Source organism: Cetorhinus maximus, chromosome 25, assembly GCF_964194155.1.
Source record: "Cetorhinus maximus chromosome 25, sCetMax3.hap1.1, whole genome shotgun sequence".
In the NCBI taxonomy this organism is placed as follows: Eukaryota; Metazoa; Chordata; class Chondrichthyes; order Lamniformes; family Cetorhinidae; genus Cetorhinus; species Cetorhinus maximus.
Genome location: NC_135903.1, coordinates 26,892,216 through 26,915,000, shown reverse-complemented (window position 1 = coordinate 26,915,000; position 22,785 = coordinate 26,892,216). Strand labels below are relative to the sequence as shown.

The 22,785-nt window shown below is 41.5% G+C and overlaps 1 protein-coding gene across 3 annotated transcripts in view; it reads left to right on the top strand.

Moving 5' to 3' along the window:
• The first annotated feature begins 464 nt into the window (after positions 1-464).
• The window catches only part of nags (N-acetylglutamate synthase), a 40,352-nt gene continuing 18,031 nt past the window's right edge, over positions 465-22,785 (top strand). For 2 of the 3 annotated variants that reach the window (XR_013573406.1, XM_078529668.1), the window contains exons 1-5: positions 465-836; positions 5,336-5,610; positions 6,893-7,106; positions 10,747-10,836; positions 15,550-15,730. Coding sequence is in view for 2 of the 3 variants with exons in the window: in XM_078529668.1 (XP_078385794.1) it covers positions 465-836; positions 5,336-5,610; positions 6,893-7,106; positions 10,747-10,836; positions 15,550-15,730 (1,132 nt within the window). In the remaining variant the exon portion in view is untranslated. The remainder of the gene's footprint in view (positions 837-5,335; positions 5,611-6,892; positions 7,107-10,746; positions 10,837-15,549; positions 15,731-22,785) is intronic. The other variant, XM_078529669.1, reaches the window with a different exon arrangement.

Below are 22,785 nucleotides of genomic sequence, written 5' to 3'. Positions count from 1 at the left end.
GACGCAATCACAGAACTATGCTGCCAGACCTACTGGCTCTTTCCAGGATTCTCTGCTTTGAATTATTCTCTATTAATTTCACCTGTCTAATGTGTATGTGTTGTTTTTCGGATTGCAATTCTTTTGCAATCAATGTTCCCCCCACCCCCCCTCTCTCCCCTCCCCTCCTCTAATAATTCGCAGTAATAATGTGAGATGTGGCATATACCGTTGGAGAGCAAGGAACCAACCACAGGGTCTGGGATAGGTGGTTTGAGGTGCCCTGTACCTCCCAGTGCCAGGTGTTTTTGAAGAGCTGACACTGCGACGCCCAGTCTGAAATCTGGGTGATTGACAGCGCCCTGTGTGCTCGTCAATTTCAACAGGCAAACTCCTCAGTTGCAGCGTCGGGTTGCGAGGCTGCTGGATCCGAGCTCGGCATCGGTCAGATCAGATCAGACCCGGGATCCGATCCGACCAAGTCCATGGCTACAGCGAGTTCGGCATCAGCCGGCACACGGGCCGTGGCCAAAGCCGGTCAGCTCCTCTCCTCCAAACATGCCCTGAGTGCCGCCTCCTGCGCCGCCCCGGCGGCGGCGGCGGTGCCGGGGATCCGCCGGCTGAGCGCGGTGAAAGCCAGCGGGCACAACCGGCCGCGAAACGCTCCGATGCAGGAGGCGGCGGATCGGTCGGTGCCGCTGGTCAATCACCACCGGGCCACCCGCTCCCTCGTCTACAGGGACGTGAAGATGTTCCTGAACGAGATCGGCGCAGACCCCAGGGAAGCCCGGTACTGGCTCACCCAGTTTCAAAACGCCAGCACCAGCGGCAACAACAAACTCTTCGCAGTGGTGGAGGTAAGAGCAACACCAGCAGCAGCAGCAGCAACAACAGGCTCACAGCCGGCTGGTGCAAATTTATACACAACCTCTGCGCCTCCATAAACTTATCCGCTTTTATTTTCTGTTTACTTTTAGCTTTGCTGTTCAATTTTACAAAACACCCATTGGAAAGTTACCAAACTTTCCTGTCATGGTTTGCTTTTGCCTTGCATGGTTTATTTTTTTAAACATAGGCCTATAGCTTGAGTGTGTTCCAGCCCAAATTATTTGTAATAGTACTCACTGCATTCAAAATAATTAGTGTTGTCAGCTTTACACTTTAAAATAACTTTTCAAACTAGGCAAGCGTTATTTGATTGTTTTGCATTTCCAGCATCCGCAGTAGTTTTTTTGTTTTTTATATTTGCTTGTACTTGTTTCAATTTTTAAATTCTTCTGTCATGCTCTCCTGGTCGGCTTGGTCAGGATGGGAGGGAAGGAATGATGAAGAGTCATACGGACTCGAAACTTTAACTGTATTTCTCTCCGCAGATGCTGTCAGACCTGCTGAGATCTTCCAGATATTTGTTAAATTTGTTTCGGAGGGAAGGAATCATGGCTTGTGTCCACGGTGATTCTAATCGTGGGCTGATTGCATCATGTTTGGAAAACTGGCAGGCTCCTGCAAATACAGCCCCTCAACCCAGCCCGCATTAAAATGGCAGCTGTGCTTTTACTGCTTCCCCCCTCTGGAGCCACAAGGCATGAACAATAGGAAAAAATGAGCACCCAAAAATTTCTCTGGTTACCACGTTTGACAGATTGTTGGTGTAATTGTGGATCCAGCTCTACTGTGGCAGGATTTTGAAGGATTGAATCCTCTAAGTCACTCACCATCCTGACTTGCAAATATCTCGCTGTCCCTTCACTATCGCTGGGTCAAAATCCTGGAACTCCCTCCCTAACAGCACTTTGGGTGTAGCTACAACCCATGGACTGCAGCGGTTCAAGAAGACAGCTCACCACCACCTTCTCAAGGATAACTAGGGATGGGCAATAAATGTTGGCCTTGCCAGTGATGCCCGCATCCCATGAACAAATAATTTTTTTAAATGGTAAAGGGAGTTAGATGTGCTTTTATCTCTTGGAACTGGTTCAGCTGCAGCTGTTGGAATGAAGGTGCCCCACTCATGTTGGTGGTAAATGTGAAATTAATATGGGCATACCTATCCCTAACTTAACAGCCAAAATGCAATAACATTGGAAGAAGCCATAGGGATGGCTGATCTACAGCATGAGCATGTTAGACTTGTACAACGGTGGACAGTGCTTCTGAGTTTGGTACTAAGGTAGTAAAGGCATATTATTAGGGCAGAGTGGAAAGATCTGGGAATTATACTGCAAAAAGCAGGAAGCTGGATTCAATTCATGGCAACAACATCCCTCAATTTGAGAAGAGAATTCACCAGTAGATACAGAAGTATACAATTTTTTTTTAACCTAACAATGGTGTTCAGGCTTTGTCATTAAGACTGTTGAAAGCACAAAGAGCTATTAAGGAATTGATTTATTCAATGGTCAGTGATTCCCCTCATCCTCCGCTTGATGGACTCTAGACCCACTTGAAGAATGCACAGAATCATGGCCTTTCACATTCGTAAAGTGAAGGCCACGCTAGTAAAGGAATAACCAAAATGCTTAATCAATGTGTTCAAATTCCCAATATGTGCACCGAGTTCTCAAAATGGAAAATTGTGGGGGGGGTACATGAATTCCCTATATGCACTCTCACAAGGTGAGGCTGTACACTGGGAGTACAAATTCATAAAATTACCCCTATACTGTACAACCCTCTTCACTTGATGCACATTGCCACCACACACATTTCACCTACCACATAACACCAGAGGATAATACATATTCTGCAGCATATTACAAGGGAATTGAGAGATGAGGAAGGTTAAGATGCCACTCTAACAATGAGATTAAAGTTTGACTACTTATCCTCTCAAGATCAAGAGAATTTTCTCTCTTGGACCTCAGTCTAGAATGTGTTATTCTGGATGACTTGCTGCAGCGTCTTTTCAGCCTTATAATCATAGACAAAGTTAATAGTCTTTTACAACTTGGACTTTTTTTTTGCTGGCTGGGACCAAGGACAGATAATACCTCCTGTGATACAATCATGTGATTTCGCAAACATTGATACTTCACCATGTGATGTGACAGGAAAGCCACTGACCAATACACACTGAATTTTGGGATTCTTGAAGCAGAAAACATCCAAACTTCTCAACTTCCAGCTTTGCTAAACATTGCTAAGTTTGATTGAGGGCAATGAACTCTTCAGTTACAGTGACAAGATGTTCTTTGAAATCATACACTGAATAGCATGCCTTTCTGCAAGGTGACAATTTTAATCAGTTCATAATCTGGTGCTGCAGCAACTCGTAGATTTGCATTGTGAGTAGTCAAAACAATTCCGAACTCTTCTTCAACTACAAGAAGCTGTTTCCTCAAACCCCTACAGATTAAAAAAACATTTAGAGCATTACTACGTCTAATGAACATGTTATCAACACCAATCCTAAAAATAAGTGATCGAGCCAAAACCGGAGTAGTGATAATAGTGAGCTAACAAGTTGGTGTTCCAGGGTTCCCTTGTCATCTGATCTTTTCTGTTTGTTCCAGGCTGTTTTGTGTTAAGTAATAGCAGAATCCTTAAGTGGGATCCACATAAATGGCTGGATGCTGATAAACTTAAAATATGAGAATGGTGTAATGCTTACAGTTGAATTAGAGGAAGACTGTGGAGCAAAATCCCACTTTGTCAGGAAGCGGTTTGAGTGCAGAAATATTTGTTGCACTGACTAAATATATGCTTGCTCCATTCTGCAACAGCTTAGCAAGATCAAATTAGAAAGCATTACTTTGGAGTAAATGGTGTTCAAAGGAGCCTAACTAATTGATCACAGCAGACAGCTGGATTTACAAGATATACAGAATAGAACTGCACAGGCCTTGAATGCTGATGAAACGTGCTGGAATTCAGCAAAGGAAGACCTCATGGTGGTAAACTAGCAAAACATATTCCTCCACCTTATTCATGCAAACTATAGTTGTCTATTCTTCTGATGCTGATTGAAGGTGATGCAGAACTTTTGAATCCAAGACAGAAAACTGCCAAAGATCGAGGAAGACTGTGTGTGCATGCTATTGTAAGCTTAATCGACAAAAAAATCTGGGCAGTAGCATCAAATGACAACGCAAGCAATGCCGGAGAACATTTTTATCATTTTATCAAGGAATGGGGGCAGCTACACAAGCAGATGTTTAAAAAATATAAAATAAAATGCTGGAAATACTCAGCAAGTCAGGCAGCACTTGTGGAGAGAGAACAGAATTAACATTTCAGCTCGATGACCTTTCACCAGAACTCAGAAAAGTTAGAGATGTTTTGAACAAGGGGTGGGTGGGACAAGGACAAAAGGAAGGTCTGTGATATCGTGGAAGACAGATGAAAGTTAATGACAGAAGAGTTAGTCTTACAGGGCCAATGAATGATGATGGGACAAGAAAAGAAACAAAAGACCAGGTGTGAAACTGCCTGAAAGCAAAAATAAGAGAAAACCTAAAACATGGAAAGAAAAGGGGGGAAAAAAAGTGGGACAGAGTTTACCTGTCTGAATTTTGGAACTCAGTGTTGAGTCCAAAAGGCTGTGAAGTGCTGAATTGAAAGAATGAGGGTCTGCTGCTGAAGCTTACATTGAGCTTCACTGGAACAGTGCAGCAGGCCAGGACACAGATGTCAGCGTGAGAGCAAGGTGGAGAATTAAATTGACAGGCTACAGGAAGATTACGTTCATGCGCGCAGAAGGAGTGTTAGAAGCAAGAATATTGGGGCTGTTTTAATATAACTGGGTACTACAATTGGAAAGTTAAGGTATAAAAAGATGAACTTTGATGGAGCAGATGATATTTTTCCATCCTGATTTTTCTTGTTTTCTAGTGCTTTATAACACCAACTAGGAGTTTCACCTCCAGTTTTAGTCAGGTGCCTATGACTCTACCAGCAGAAAATACTGCAGGATGTTTTTTTTGTAATACATGCCCTCTTGTACTTCTGTTAATTAAAAGAAACATGAAACAGCAGGAGAAAATGCATGCCTTCAAAGAATAACTTTGCATTCTGACTCTTCCACTTTTTCAGTGGATGTGTTGATATGGTAGAACCTTTGCATGAAAGTCTCGTTGTCTCTGTCTCATTCTGTTTTAAAATTCAGTTGAACCAAAATAGCAAGGAAATGTATTTTTGGTTGACTGAGAAGGACTTTTGAGGTTGTGAGAAGGCTACAGAAGGGCACTCCCAACCTGACCCAGTATTCATATGACCCAAGATTTTAAAAAAAACCTACCAACAGGCAGTGGGAAGTGGATGCTAAATATGTAATATGTTTGTCTAAAAATAGAACTCTTGCAGTCACTAGCTAATAACTGATTAGTGGTATTGGCTAACTTATCTTTATGTCTGCCAGGTGGACGAAGAGATCTTTTACTCAAAAGAAATGGTATCCAGTCTGGCATTCGGCCTGGCCTTCCTGCAACGTATGGACATGAAACCTGCGGTTGTGATGGGATTATCATGTCAGCATGCTGAAGACCGATCAAATTCATTCACTGAAACCAAATCCTTATTGCTCAGGAATTGCCAGATCCTGACTGATGCACTGCACAGGAATTCAGCTGTCACTATGCCATTTTTTAATGGGGGATCCTTACTGAGGGCAGAGGAGTCGTCACCTCACAACAGGTACAGCTTTTTTAAGTATGAGCGGCAAAGTTGCTAAAACGCCAATGATTTGTAGGAGAGGGCATGAAGAATCAAGTTGAATGTCAATAACATACCGTAAAGCAGAAATAATTGTTATCAAATCGTTGTTGAAGTGTTAGCAATTTGCACGTTCTTGGTTCACTAAATTGCACAGCGTATCACACAAACTAGAAAAATTATAAACTTCAAGACAGAGATTTAATTTTCCTTGCTCTAAAATTAGCTACACTGGAAAGGAGAAGGGGGGCACTAAAGAGTGGACTGACTTTCCACCATCCTGTTCTCATGGGGATGACATCATTGGCCATAGCATGAAACTGTTATCACACACAACCATGTGGGGTACTGACTGCCTCTCAATGATTGTAGTGCTCAATTAGTAGTGTTAAGTAGCAACAAGTACTGAGCCTTTACAACTAAGCTCCAAAATATTGACCTATATATAATATTGGCCTATTAGTCATTCTTATAGAGAAGAATAGACATAATGCCTTTTTTCTTTAAAAAGGAATTTAACCCTCATGATCACATAATGTTTCAACCTCGGGAATGGAGTAGAAATGGATCCTCTATTCAGGTGTGCAGAGATTAAATTATCGATTAAATTTGCTTAAACTTTAAGTTCTAGAATGTATTTGGAAAAATACAGGACTGTATATCCATAAAGATTTTCTTTCACATTCAAGAGATGGAATATTTAGCCTAAAAGGACCATTGTAAGACCTCACGGTATATTTCTTCCATGTTCTTATTTAAGATTCAGGGGTACAAGCAAGCTATTCAGTCACTCGATCCTGCTTCGCCATTCAATTAGATTAAAACTGACCTGTATCTTAATTCCACTTACCCGACTTGGGTCAATATCCCTTAATACTCTTGCCTAATAAAGATCTATCATACCCATTTTGAAATTTTCAATTGACCTATAGCCCTAACAGCTTTTTGGAGGAGTGAATTATAGATTTTCAACTACCCTTTGTGTGAAGAAGTGCTTCAGGATTTTACCTCCGAATGGTCTCTCTTTCATTTAAGGTTGTTCTGAACTTGTTCAGAACTTCCCCACTAGAGGAAATAGTTTACGTCTACATACCCTATAAAAACGTTTAAAAATTTTCATTCAATTTACATGCATTTTACAATGATGGTGAACCCAGCTCAAGGAGCGTTTTGGCCTACTTATATTTCTTATGTTCTTTGACTGCCAAACTCTGCATAAAAGACTTCAGTAGCAATTGGATTGACTCTGATTTCTATTGTGTAGTTTTGAGAACGTAGTTTCAGTGGAGGAAGATCTGTTAAATTGGAGCCTGGAGTCGGGACACATTCCTATCATCTGCTCTGTGGGAGAGACCTCTAATGGACAATTAGTGCTTCTAAATTCCTTGCGTGTGACAGCGACCATTGCCAAGTTAATGCAACCCCTGAAAGTGATGTTTCTGAACAATTCTGGAGGCATTCAGGACTATGAGAAAAAGGTGAGTGAAATCATTTTTCCTTGCTCAATCTATAAACTTGTTACTTCAGGATCTCCTATAAAGGATAGATAATTAGGTTGATATTTCACACAGTGGAGTGTGAAAACTTATCAATTGGTCACTTTTTTTCTTTGTTGTAAACAATTTAGAAAAAGGCATGGACTTGATGAGACACTGTATCTCTCCTACCCTTTAGCCTTTTCCCATTTCCCAGTCTACCCATGTCAATTCACCTTGATGTCAGCTTAAACCCTCTACACCCTCTCTCTACCAGTTCTCTAAATTGGTAATCCTTCTGTCAACCCTAAGTTGCTGCAGAGATCCTTTTCAGTCCTTGCTGCCCTCCGAGCTGCAATAATGTTCCTTCCACTGTCAGGTGCTCAGTGAAGCGTTGCACAGGCATATGTATATCCAGACCTTGAAATGGTATACTGTTTAACTCTTCCTCCCACCCCACCCCAACACTGGGGCATCCTCCTTGGGAGAGCAAGTGTCAACATTACAGGTAAGTAGGAAGAAATGGAAAGTGCAAGTGAAGGTAATGGGCATTGGAGGGGATTTTCTGGTACATGGAATACAGTCTCACACAATGCGGGTGGGAGATTCAAACCAAATAGTAAGGGCGGGATTTTCCACACCCGCCCGCTGCCGGGATCATCCGGTCCTGCCACAAGTCAGTGGACCTCCGGCTGGGGTGCCGCCTCGCCAGCGGCGCGTCCTGCCCACGACGGGGCCAGAAAATCCCGGCCTAAGTATCTGTTGGATCAAGATATAGCTTTCAAATACCAGAAACTGCTCTTGAAAGTCATGAACCAAAAACTAAAAAGAGGCAGCATTTATCCCTGAGAAATATTAGATAATATGAATAATTGTATCACAGGATACTTGGATCTTTTGTTCCCTAAACTCTGCCCAGCTTGCGCATGCATATAAGAAGATAATAAATGAATATTTCAGCATGATTTATTCTGCATTAGAGGAAGCGGGGCCAATTTAAAGTGTTTAGCTGAGGGGCTGAATGTAGAATGGATCAGAACATGACCCTTTCAACTGTAGGACCAGCTTCAGATTTTCACTGGGTTGGTCTCACAAAGCAGCTTCAGATAATAATCTGGGACAAGTATAACTTGATATTTGTCTGTAATAGGAATCATTGTAACATTACATTCTAACATTAAGAACAGAAAATTCCTGATAATTCCTCTTCCCCCAATTGTACAAGGACAGACCTGTTGGGTCCTATCCCTGACGTGGCTATATTTTTCATTCATGCAGAAGGAAAGTGTGGGTGGAGTATTTTTAATGTAATGTACTCCTTCAAATTAACATCTGATATTCTGAAAGTATATCATGCGATGTTAAAATATGAAAGCTTAATAAAATATGAATGCCTGAATTTCCTTTCTCCATTATTTTAGAAGAATAATTAGCTGCTTTATTTTAACTTGAAACAGGAATGAGAATATGCATGAATGCATTAAACTTTTACATGAGGCATATCAGCTTGTAATATTAAAAGCTTGCTTTTAGGGAAATCTGTCTTATATTTTGTTATTCATTTTGGGGTCTTTCTGCAATCGATCAAAGCAAGAGTTTAACAATAGTTAAAGAACCCACAAAGCAACATAACCAAAGGTGCAATAAAGAAAACGTTCCATAGTTTTGATTAATGTTTTCTCATACAGGATTCAAAGGTTGGCATAAGGAGTAATGTATAGAAACACAGAGAAATTACAATGCAAAAACAAGCCATTTAGCTCCACCAGACAAAGCTGTTAGTTCTAATGCCAGTTACCCATTTTGTTCTAAAACCCCTTCAACCCTTTCTTCCTCCATCCACCTATCCAGATTAATTTTCTGTATCAACTAGGTTCCTAGCTCAACCACAACCCTGGAAATGAATTTCTAATCCTCACAACTTCCTGTGTAAGGAAGTTTCTCTTATTCTAAATTTTTTGCATTTAATTTTGCATCTCTGGCCCCTCATACCTGGACCCTTCAACTACAGGAAACAATCTACTCTTCTCTACCTTGTCCCATTATTTCATCATTTTCTATTTATTGGCCCATAATCTTGCATTGTTCTAACAAAAAAGACTCAATTTCTCAAGTCTTTCTGCATGTTTGTATTTCCATATGCCACATGGCATCCAAGGGAGCCTGAGTTGTACCCTCCCTAAAGTCTTAATAGCCCTCCAATAGTGTGGAATCCAATACTTCATTCAGTACACTAACTGAAGCCTTATTCAAAATTTATATAGACTAATCATTTTCTCTTAATTCTTATATTCTATACCCCAATTTCTTTTTTTTATAGCCATATCAGCCTGAGGTGCTGTTTTTACTGTCTTGTTAACCTGTAACCCTAAATTCCCTCTACTCTCCCACAGTAATGAGCCAACTTCCATTGACATTAGTAAGTCACTTCATACTTATAGTAAATTCTGTCTGTCACACCTTAGCCCATCTTACCGTCTTATCAATATCCCTTTGCGGCTTCCTTTGGTCTTCTATGCCTTCTATTCATCTGGTATCATCTGCGACTTTCAACATCCCTCCAAATAGGCTTCTCTCCAAATCATTCATGCACACAACAAATAGAAATGGCTCCAGAATTGAACCCATTGAGGAACCAGTGCCCAATCCCAAATGCTCTGAAATACTCCTATTAACTCCTGCTCCCTATTTTCTGCCAAATACCAATTTTTAATCCAGTTTGCTAAACTCCGTCTAATCCTATGTCCTTTAATGTACTCCAATAATATGTACAACATTATTAGTAAAACAACCAGATTAAACTAAGCTATGATTTTCAGCCGATAGCAACACAAAGCAGTATGTGTGCACAGAGGAGTTGTTTAGTGCAGTAACATTGCTGAAATAGACACTTATGGAAACACTGATTAGATATGGGTTTTGTATGTATTGAAAGTACTCCCTAACACTTTCCTTCTACTTTAATTAACAGTGGTGCATGGATTTCTTTTGTTTACGGATTTGAATAGCACACTTCAGGAATCTGGACTTCCATCATCCCAGATGAAAGCCTTCTCCCTCTGGCTGTAAAGATCCCATGTGCAATGAGTTTGCGCAGCCTCGTTCCAATTTCTGGTTGAGATATGCCCATACCACAAAAGCCCAACCTTCGGCACAATTTGGCACTAAATTTGCAAAGTAATTCAGAGATCATAAAAATGGCTGGCGTGGGAAATGGAGTTGGGATTATAGCATGTTGTTCAGGGAGAGTAAAGGGAGCTTTACTCTGCATCTGACTGTACTATGTCTGACCTGGGAACGCTTAATGCTGACATCGGGTAAATAAATTAGGAAAGGTGTTGCATTGTCCAATTTTATCAGCACCAATATCTCTCATTTTGATGAGCACAACAATTCACCAAAGCTTAACTTTAATGATGCAGATTTTCCCAGTTTTAGTGTAATCAGATATCTTGTTTCATTCCATATCCAGCATACCATGTGCCCCTAGCAGTAAGTCTGGGTCACTAACTAGGAGAGTGGCCATAGCCATCACTTCTAGCATCATTTGTGAAAGGTGCCTTCCCTGGCATTGCCAGTTTCAGAGTCTCTTCTGCAGCTGGCCTGCATTAGACAAGAAGACCTCATTGTAATTGTTTTTCAGTTTCGTCGTTCTCAACGCGTTGCTTCAAGTGCCAATGGGCGTTTTCAACGTCGAATCTCTCTTGGTACCAGATGTATGGAGAACCCTCAGGTAGGTTGGTGTAGTCAATTTTGGCACCAGCCCATTAAGAAGATGGTCGGACATGTACCCTACCTCTTCCCTGGTAAATCTGCTTCTGCTGTCAACAGTAGAGGTTGGTAGGAGTGGACTTGTCCCTTTTAAGGAAGATCAAATCCAATTACTTTTACATGTAGGCCAATGTTTTGATAACACAGATCCCTCGAGGCTTTTATGTCATTAGTTATTATTGTATTTTCTTCCAAATCCACGAGATCCACGAGATCCACAGAAGCAGTACGTTGGAGCACCAAAGCTCAGTTGTACATAAGGTGAGGCACCAAGTCAAAGTCAGAATGTTCCCCCTGTCAAGATGGAGTGAAATTTGAGGGAAAGCAGTCAGTATAGAATCAAGATTTGGAGATGTCTGACTAGCTTGCCTGCTGTCTTGCCTACATTTGCATGGAAAACAAATTTTCCCGCAAGTTAAATCCACAGATGAAAATCCATTCAATTTAATGATTTTAAAATACTTTAATGGTGTTCGAATTAGAACAGAAGGTTATTATATAGAAGAGAAGATGGTTGAGAGCAAGTATCAATGCATCTAATTACTTATTCACTAATTTTAATTTATTATTTTCCCTTTTTGCCCTCTTATATTTTGCCTGAAATCCTCTCTCTACCCTTCTGGGAAGAGATGTCTCACAGGATTACAAGCAGCTTCTAAATGGTGCGTGAAAGCTACCTCAAGAAAGCATTTCTGATTTTCTCTCTTTTTCTGTATGGGGACATGCCTTGGTTACATTCACCAACAGTGGTGATTTGAGGTCAGGAATTCCCTGTATGAGGACCTCTCGAACACCTCTTGCTGTCCTAAATGGGACCTAGAAAAAAGGTGACCTTGAAAGGAGTCTCAGTTTCAACACAATGAGGACCTAAGGAAAGGGTAAAGTTTGTAACCATTTAGGTGTGGGGCTCAGGAAAGAAGAGGGGAGCAATGACCTTTGCAGACAAGAATGGTTATGATGAAGTTTGAGGGGAATGAATTGCCATTATTGCATCTCCAAAAGCAGAGTCAAGGTGATCCCTTAAAAATAAAGTTTGTGTTTTGTTACTCAAAACTCCACTTTAAATGCTTGACTGCAACTGATAGTGTCCAAATTCCACCTTAATTTACTCAGTCAGTTTACTGTATCTAGGAGCCATTTGCAACGGCTTCATTGAATTATTAGCCTTCCCCTCAAGAAAGTATGATGCATTGCACTGATGAATGCAGGGAAATTACTTTGTGAGCAAATTAAAAGATCATCTGTCTCTAGTGTAGTAGTTCATTCAAAATGCACAATAAGATATAAGATATTTTAATTGTCTGATTGGTAGAGATGTTGAGATGGGCATGATTGACATGAGATCTTGATGAGTGAAAGGATTTTCTTTTTTTTCTCTCCCTGCACTAAGGTAAAAGCTATGCTGCAGAGTCTGTTTGTTTTCAGTATTTATTGCGCAGTGCATCTGCAGTAGCCATACTTAGATTGTAATTCTCAAGCTAATATCTCAGAAGGATCTGAGATCAAGATCCCAATATTTGAACTAAATGGCTATCATTAAATCCAAGGTAGTCTATCTAAATCACACAGAGCACCATTTAAAAGATGGACCAGGTACTGACATTGCCCATAGAACGGTTGAAGCTCTGTGTGGTTATGGATGCTCCAATGTGCTACAATATGGGGTGGGTTTGGGACTGTAAATCGCTATGATGAGCTCAACCAGCCCTGGCTTTGAAGGAAAGTTGATGAACGGAGCTGAACAATTCCTGCATGAGGGAAGGAGAGAAAGTCACACAGAACGTAAGAAACAGGAGTAAGAGTAGGCCATTTGCCCCATTGAGCCTGCTTCACCATTCAATAAGATCATGGCTGATCTGATTGTGGCCTTAAGTTCACTTTCCTGCCTGCCCATCATAACACGTGACTCCCTTGTAGATCAAGAATCTGTCTAACTTAGCCTTGAATATATTCAATGACCCAGCCTTCACCACTCTTTGAATGCCAACGATTAATGATCCTCTGAGAGAAGAAATTCCTCCTCATCTCCGTCTTAATTGGAGACCCCTTACTTTGAAACTGTCCCCCCGAGTTCTGGTTTCCTCCATGCACAATTCCTACACATCATCTCCTACCTGGCATCAGCAGCTTGCCAACAGATTACCCATATGCCAGCTCAGCAGGGTAATGTATGGGGGCCTAAAATACAGGGACTGCAGTCCCCATTAAGTTTATAAAATTACTCATAATTCCTTTTCATTATATCAGATAACCTGCTTCCTCCATTTCTTTTTGAAGTTGGTCACTTCTCCAACTGAATGGTTGCCCCCACAGCTACACTGCCAACCCCCAGGACTTTGCCAGGGCTGCACTTAATATACTGGCACAAGGCAGATAACAGTCACTTATGTTTGTTCACCTATTTTAAAAGAAATAGTTCTTGCTGCCTCAGCATGACAAATAAATTTGGAACAATCGACAACCTTTAATGTAATCTATAATTTCTAGCATTTCATATAAATTGGTTGAGATTAACTATACAGTGAGCTTTTTTAAATGGGAGTAATCATTTAATCAAGGATATTTGATGATGACTATAAGGAATTGATGTTTGTTACAGAATTGAGTTTTGTCGAGCCTACCTAAAGTGAAATAAGCACCGAAGCCAGAGTCTTCTGTTTGTGATCTTGCCAGCCCACAATTTCCCTCCGTGCATTTTGTGGTTGGAACCCAGTCCATTGCTCTATTGCCAACAAGTGCTTTTAGCATGTGCCTTTTAAATGGCCTTTTAAAGTCCTTCAGTTTCCATGCGTTTGTTTGTGACTTCATTTTGGCGTTCTTTTGTGTGCAGATTAAGCCGATGGTGTATGATCTGCACTGTATGAGATATGAGTTGGTTACTGCTAATGGCAGTAGTGAGGTAGGACATGTAGGATGTGACAGCTGTTTTTGTAAAGGGTAAGCTCCTATTATAAGCAAATGAAGTGGATGTAATGGTTGCTTGGCTGAGGCAGCATTGTGCATGCCATGTGCATGGTTGAGATATTATTGTGTTGGATTTTTGAGCAGACAGAATGTAGATTATTATATAATGTATAGTTTATTTCTCAATTATCATGCCTTGTCATATTTTGTAGTCACATATCAATCTGCTTTATTACTGTTTCACATACATTCTATCATGCACACTGGTCAGCCTACTGTTGTGCATCATTATCAAAGTTTTCTTTTAACTATACATTATATAATGTAAAAAAAAAGTGAATCAATGATATAAGTTCACAGTACTAGTTTTTCCAGATATTCCGTCAAGTCAAGTGAGCATCTGATTACCAAAAATTGTACCTAATGCATAAAAAAGACACTCCTTACACATATAAAATGTCATCATAAACAGTGGTGACAATTGGATAAAAATAATTAAACTTCTCATAAAATATATTTACAAAATTTTGTAATAGGATGTACAATAAGTAAGGAGCTCAAAATTCTATGTGGTTGATGGAATTGAATTGTACAGTGAGAGCAGAGACATTGAAGTGTCATTGGATCATTCTGTGTGTAATTTTCAAAACTGCGGATTTCGCTGTAGCACTTTGAATTTTACTACATAGTGATTCATTAGATTGTCAATCTGTCCTATAAAAATGGGCATAAGTCGTATCTCCAACAAAAAAAATTCTACATTTTGACATTTTTAGCTGTGATTCTACTCAGTTGAGAGTTCCTCCCTTGAATGATCTATCCAAGTATTACATCTATTGAGGAAGCATATCCTGAAAACTCCAAACTGACAAACAGTTTGTGAAGTCCACTGTAAACCATTTTAAGGTTCCGTGGTTTCCCAAGAGCCCCACCAGAGAACCTGCCAAACTCCTTTCTTTGATGCCTCTGAAACAAATACAGGGCAGTCTAGCTTCAAAGTGCCTCCTATGAGGTGCAAGTTGCACAAAGGAAACCTATTCCATATTTGGGATTTACTGTTGGATTTTCAGTGGTAGCATATACAACATATTTCAGAATGATTCCTGCCTGACTAAACGATCGGTCTTGGACATTCCTGCTATTTGTTTGTTACGTTTAAATAGCATGTGTTTTAAAAGCGCCCTTGGTTATTGCTGAATCTCATGAAACGGTTACTTTAATATTTTAACCTTAAAAGTCAGTCTCTTTGCTTTGTAATCTTGTTCTGAGTGTCTACAATGAAGACAAGGGAGTAACTGTTTAATCTGTGAGGACCACACTAAACTTTCAATCTAAACAGATAGATGTGCTAAAACTGTGCTTCCTGTCAAATAGATCTTTCACTTTTCTCCCTCCTGAAATTCTTGACCTAAAATATAAACCCTACTGCCCAGTGTCTTTATGGCAGTATATAGTCATTCCTGGGGGAAAAAACATTGAAGGGGATGATTCCAAAACTTAGTGCTCCTGAAGTGATTTGGTACCTATGGCTTTTTTTGAAAACAGGGGAAATACCAGGTTTCACAGACTCAAATTGTCAATCGCCTTGTAAAATAAGGCACACACTGCAGGACAACATTCCCTGATTTATCCAAACCATAATCAACAATTCATTTCCAGCTCTCACGCCAAGTTCTGTGTGAATTAAGACCTATGTAATATTCGTGTCTATGGCTCTCCATTTCAATACCTTCCTAGGTGATTGACAAGCATGTTCTTTTGCACGGTACAGGTTGTGGGACAGGTCAATCTTCCATCTGATCTAGACCTTCTTTCACATGCAAACTGGATTAGTCAGAAAGAGCAAGAGAAAGCAAAAGTGATAACAGATCTCCTCAATCACATGCCATCAGAATCATCTGCTGTCATCACTTCTGCCGACACCATACTCACAGAGCTCTTCAGTCACAGAGGTATCATTCTGTCATTTAAGATTTTTGCTGTATTCTATACATTTATATATTATAAATAGGAAATATTCAAAGCTAGTCAGTCAATGAAATGATATGCTATGGGTTTTAAATGCAATAATTAGATTCTACTTTTTTATAGATTGCAGTATTTATTGCATACAGTGCAATTACCCATAAATACATAAAATCAACAAAACAGAAATAAATCATTCAGTCTAACTGGTCTATGTCAGTGTTTATTCTCCATGCACTTTTCCTCCAGTTTTAATTACCTCTGCTCATATAATGTCTGCTTGAAGTGTTTATTTGGATAGCAGATATAATAACAGCAGTAATAAAAACAAAAAACTACTGCGGATGCTGGAAATCCAAAACAAAAACAGAATTACCTGGAAAAACTCAGCAGGTCTGGCAGCATCGGTGGAGAAGAAAAGAGTCGACGTTTCGAGTCCACATGACCCTTCAACAGAATGGACTCGAAACGTCGACTCTTTTCTTCTCCACCGATGCTGCCAGACCTGCTGAGTTTTTCCAGGTAATTCTGTTTTTGTTTTTAATAACAGCAGTAGCTGGCAATTGCATGGGGGCAAGGAACCATCAGAATGGTTGGTCTAGTGTCAGTGAAATATACCAAAGCTCACTGTGCAGGAAGCTACTGACTTAAAAAAGAGGAGAAAACATGAGATAAATCAGTAGGTTGTCATCAAATTATGCCACGTTTGGCATCAAAGCTTGTATGTTGTAGAAGGAAGCAAAAGTTGTGGGAGTAAGTAAATTCAGTCTTCATGTCCTTTGTAAAAGCCACTTCCAAAAGTAAATTGAAGCTAGATGCATCGTGATCTCAACACAGTGAGATAGAGGGAGGAGGACAGTATATTTGAAGCTTAGGCCAAACATGAGAGAAACATTCAGAGGATCAATGACCAGGATCTTGTTGATAAATAGAGATAAGTTAGGTTGCAATGGAGGCAGAGTGTGTGATTGGAAGGTACAAGTTTAGTAGGATATCCTATGATATCACAAACCTTATTCCGTCTCTTATCCTGGTGCACAACAAAAGTGCTTTAAGAACCTTCACAGATCGAAAAGCAGTTTAAGTCTTGAATGGTCTTATTCACTATAGAGGATTGATCACTCCTGTGTTCATTGAACTACATTAGCTCCTGGTCCAGTAATGTCTCATCTTTCAAATTCTCATCCTTATGTTCAAATGCATCCATGGTCTCGCCCCCTCCCCCCACCCCCTCTATTTCTGTAATTTCCTCCAGCCCTACAACTCCCCAAGCACTCTGTGTTCCTCCAGTTCTCTCTTGTACACCCCACTTTCTGTTGTTGTCACCATTGATGACCTTGCTTTCAGTGTTCTGGGCCCTAAGCTCTGGAATTCCATCCCTAAAATTTTCCACCACCTCCTTAAGATAGCTCCTTAAAACCTATCTCTTTGACCAAGATTCCACATCTCCTAATATCTCCTGAGGTGGCTTGATATCAAATATTTTCTGATATCTCTCCTATGAAGCACCTTTTACAACAGTAAAGATTCTACATAAATGCAACTTGCTGTTGTTGGAGGGGGAAAGATGTTTTTGGCACAAAAGAGCAACCATGAGTTTTCGGAGACAGCTTCAACAATGATGGAGATGAAATGCAAGATCAGTTTGAGATAGTACAGCCAAACATAGATGAAGAACTAAGAGCAGCAACATCAAAGGAAACAAGTGAAACTGTTGGTTGAATTTCTGCAAAGCACGAAGAAATTGTAGCTTCTGATGAATTGAAAGAAGCAAGACTTTCATTGCTCTGTCAAAACATAGATGAGGTCAACATGTAGTGAATCAACCACTGTATTTTGAAAAGACACAAGGTTGTGTGCGCTGAAGATATTCAATATGACAAATGTTGATGATCAACATCAAAGGTGGATAGGATTAGATGATGGGCAGAATTTTACGGCCTCATTTCAGCGGGGATGGGGCCATAAAATGTGGCGAGCCATTATAAACCCCATTGTCAACAGCGGGAACGTAAAATCCCGCTGTCGTAAAATTTTGCCCGATGGGTGGAAACAATCATTGATATGGAATAGAAACAGTGGGGTGAGTGGATCACACCATTGTGATGGAAAGAGAAAAGGGTGGAGAGAGCAATTTAGGGAAAATGTAATTGTAAAGGCTAATGGAGTGTTGATATTTATCACAGGACGGTGATGATGAAGTGATGCTTCAGCTGTATAGAACCTTGGTCAGACTCCACCCAAAGTATTGGGTTCAGTTTTGGGCACCACATCACATCGGAGGGGGATCAATGAAGTTTACCAGAATGATACCAGGGTTTAAAGAGTTAAATTATGAGTTTAGATTGCGTAAACTTAGTTTGTATTCCATTGATCCAATCAAGGTCTTTAAAATGACAAAGGGATTTAATCGGGTAGATGCAGAGAAATGATTTCATCTTGTGGAGGAATCCAGAGCACGGAACTTAATCTTGAAAAGTAAGCTAGGCTATTTAGAATTGAAATCAGGAAACATTTTTACACACAAAGGTTAGCAGAAATCTGGAACTTTCTATCCCAGAAGACTGTGATTGCTGGATCAATTGAAATTTTAAAAACTGAGTTTGATAGGTTTACATTGGTACCAAGGGATATGGAGCAAGGGTGGGTATATTGAGTTGAGGTGCAGATCAGCCATGATCTAATTGAATGGTGGAACAGACTTGAGTAGCTGAATAGCCTGTTCCCATTCCTGTGAGCTACTAGCTACAGCATAAGTATATGTAGTATAGACAGTTCATGTTGAGAGGAAATCCGCATAGCTGTGTCTATCACTTTGGACAAAAGATGCTTAATGGTAACTTCCTCAGAAGTGTACAAAGAAAATACTTTAAAAAGCTTTGGGGATTTCAAAGATGACAACAAAATTGTGCATGAACAGAGTTCCAGAGCAGAGGCACAATTTGAAGATATGAGAGATATCATTAAGACCAGGAGCTTTGTTGGAAGATCCAACAGACATTGAGCAACAGAGCGAGGATCATTGCCAAAATCCTCAGAACAGACTTGAAGAGAAACATGAGACATAGGCTATTTTTCCTTTTGGCTGCTTGCAATTGAACTGATGAAGGTCGGTAAAAATAAATTACAGAATTTAAAGAGAGAGCCTGGACAAAGAACCAAAAATGGAGAGATTTCAGAGGAGCAGAAAAGGCAGCAATTGATACTTCATTGTTACAGTTATCAAGTCCAATAGTGGACTCATAGATGTTATGAGCAGTGGCCAGGCTGGATTCAGGCAGATTAAGGTGCTGTGTGGAACAAACATGATGTTAGGATACCACATCATCACAGTTCACACAGTTAAACATCATTTTATATTGCTCAATAATCAATAATTGATACTGAAGGGTAATTTCATAAATTCTCACTCCTAAGTTGAAGCTCCACACTGTGAGCCAAAATTCATAAAATTATTACTTAAATAATACAAATATTGCTAATGGTACAAAACAATTCCCAACTCCATGTATCCCACACCTTGCTGGGTTTTTATGGATGACTATTTGTTGCACTTTCTGCGCTACCTTTGTTCACACTTTTTAGTCTGGGATCTTTCACCAGATCCACTCCATGTTTGTTTGGAAGGCCGTTTTTGTTAACTCGTCATGTAATTACTAAATCATTCCAGGTAGCCTGCCAAGTTTATTTTGTGTCACAAATCGAGTTTGGATATGAGGTAACTGCCTCTGATGCCCCCCCCACCCCCCCCCTTCCAGACTTGAGATTCAATGGTTCTGTGTGTACCATCTCCTCCAGCACATCCAACTCCCCTTCTTTTGAAAACTTGGCTTTCCAGACTCATAAGGCTATTTTCTGTACCATTTTCTGATGATTGTGTACGTAGAACATTCACATTTGTCTATATTGGGGTAATGGGTTAATTTTTAGTATGTTGATACCATTTGTCAGTATGCTGCTAAATGATTAGTGGTATAATTTTATGTTATCATAATGATTGCATCATCGTGTTGAATAACTTGGTAGAGAAAGTCAAGTGGAATTTTAGCACAAAAGCAGCAGAAAATCCACCACAAGTTCATTCTATTGTTCCCTGAAAGCGCTGGAATTGTTTTGTCAAGGGAAAAATGTGTTGAATTTGCAGTTAAAGTTTCTAGTTTTAACTCTGCTTCACCAAGGAAATGGGTTGGGAAGCTATTTGCAGGAAGTAAATATATACTCTGAGTGATAGTTGATTGTGTGTTTATGACTTTCTGTAGGAACTCCTAAGTTGTCTGTCTTGTTGTGCACTCCTTTCCGCATTTTACCCTATTTGTTTCTTAGTGCTCGAATCTACAAATGTCAGTCTCCCCCTGGAAAGCTTATGCTGAGGTGCTTTTGTGGCAAATTGACTAGTGCTTCAAGTAATATATGGTACTCATCATCTCCTATGTCTAAGGCTGAAATAATTGCCACGCACTAACAGGCTATTTCCTAAAGTCAACTGAACAGCTTCTTTCCAGCCTGGAGCGCTCCAGGATGGTTTCCTTACTCTATACTCCTGATCTCTTATTTTTTGAAAAAAAACACTTCATAACCTTTCTTGAAATTGTAATATTAACCAAAATGGACACTTGCGCAAACCCCACTGGACACTTTCAAATAGTCAGAGGGCGGAATTTTCCATGCCAGCTGGCATCGGGCATTTTCGGCAGCGTGAGTGGACAGGATGGCAAGAAGGCCCGGAATCAGTTTCACGGCGTCGTGAAACCAGTTTGCGATCATTCGCTCAGCCCGCTGATGGCAGGCCGCGTTTCCCACCATCGGACTTCAGGAACCTCGTCGTGACACACCTGCATATCTTTATAAGGCCAGCCCCACGGAATCATCCCCCTCCACTGGATCATCCGCCCGCATGTTTCACAACAGCACATATAAGTTGTGCACTTGGTGGGCTGCATTTTGAGGGGAACTCGGAGGTGAGTGCACAGTAACGTTGCATAGCGCTCGCCTGTTGGAGGGCGGGGGAGCAAGGGCTGCCCTGCGGTTGAAGGTAGCGCACAAGCACGTGCGGGACGGGCAGCCACGGGTTAAGAAAACCTTGTACAAAGTGACCATTCCTCTGCAGCTGAGACAGTTCAGACGCAGCCACATTGACATGCGTGGTGTCCGGCCTCCAGCGTATCTGCCCACTCAAGCAACACAGAGGCATGAAAGTGCCACCAAGTGCTCCAGAGCTTTTTACCCCTCAGGCACAGACTGCAAACTAATGAACGTTTTAGTGGACTGCAGAACAGATGGACGACTGGGCACATTGTACAGTCTCCTTGCTGAAGCTGGCCATGGAGCAGTCACTGGTGGAGGCGCTCACAGCCCCTTGCAATGTCATCATACCGGTTTGGACCAGTCTCCCCCATGGTTCAAGCTATGAGCGTGGGTTAGGAGAATGCCTGAGCTGAGGGCACAGCATGCAGTCCAGTGGGCGAAGTTGCTGCCAATCGGTCAGGCGGAGTGGGGCAGAGCTGGTTTGGGTTTTAGGCAACCATGCAGTGCACTAATCTCTGGCCATCCAGGTGGTGGCCAGCACTCTCCAGGATGCATTAAATGCATCCATGAAGTCACTAATGCCATCTTTGCGAAAGCACACAACTTTGAGCATTTCGCCCAGGACCAAGAGAGCCAGGATGCAAGAGCAATTGGATTTGCCCAGATCTCAGGTTTCCCACAGGTGCAGGGTGCGTCGACTGCACTCACGTGGCACTCAGCTCATCGTCACAACAAGCGGTCAACTATGTCAACCGCAAGGGATTCCATTTGCTGAATGTACAGCTTGTGTGCAACCACCACAAAAACACATCCTGCAGATCTGCGTACGGTCCCCAGAGACTCCTGCATTCTCAGTCGGTCACAGATCTCTGGAGTCTTCCAGGGTCCACAGAGGCTGCAGGGTTGGCTCCTCGGGGACAAGGGCTACCCGCCGAGGTCATGGCTGATGACACCCATGCAGCAGCCTCAGACTGCAACAGAGCAAAGGTATAATGAGGCTCATGCTGCAACTCGCAACTTGTTTGGAACAAACCATCGGGATGCTGAAATGATGTTCCGGTGCCCGGACCGATCTGGTGGAGCCCTGCAATACAGTCCACAGAGGGTGCCGCTCACTGTCGTCATCTGCTGCACCCTTTACAACCTGGAGCTGCAACGGGGAGAGGAGCTGGCTGAGGAGGAGATGCAGGAGCTGGAGATCTCCTCCGATGAGGAGGATGTCGACGGTGGTGACGGTGAGGAGGCCCTCAAAGGTGATAATGATGGCAATGAGGCCCCCACACTGACCAGACGAGGCAGACGTGGGGAGGCCCTCATAGCTGCTAGATTTGTGGAGGATGATGACGACATGCAGTGAACAGTAACCATGTATCCTCACATTTCATCTGTGAATGTTTGACTCCAGTATGGCTTATGGCAGCGCACATACCCTCCGTGAGAATGCTCCTGTGATGGAGACACAGTGGAGGCCCTAATAGTCACTCGATTGCAGGAGGATGATGACGACATGTAGTGAGGACACTCCATAGATCTTCACATAGCCTCTGAGAATGTCTGACTCCTGTCTGTAAGGGCAGTTCAATTTGCTCTGTGATAAGGGTCATATCATAGAGACACGGCCATGAATCTTTAAAATCACCTGATGCTTTGTCTTCCTTCAGCACCTGACCCCCTTCAGGAGGACAGTGTCACAGGTCACAGATGCTGAAGAGTCAGCCCCACCTTAAAGGTGCTCAGAGCACACAGAGAGAATGATGGAACCCTGTGACACCTGTCCACAACATTCTGGCAGCAATAACAAGCACCATCGAGGTGCAGGTATCCCTAATATATCCAGGGAGTGTGAGGCTGGACCATCACTTCAGTCTGAAGGCTGCACAAAGCACAGGGAAGAGGCCCTGGACTGAAACACCTGCCTTTATCTTGTGCATAAAAGTTTCACATCTAAGTGACATGAACACTGCTCATCAGAACAAGGATCCAAAGGGCAGGGCCACATTCCTGTTTACAATAGTGA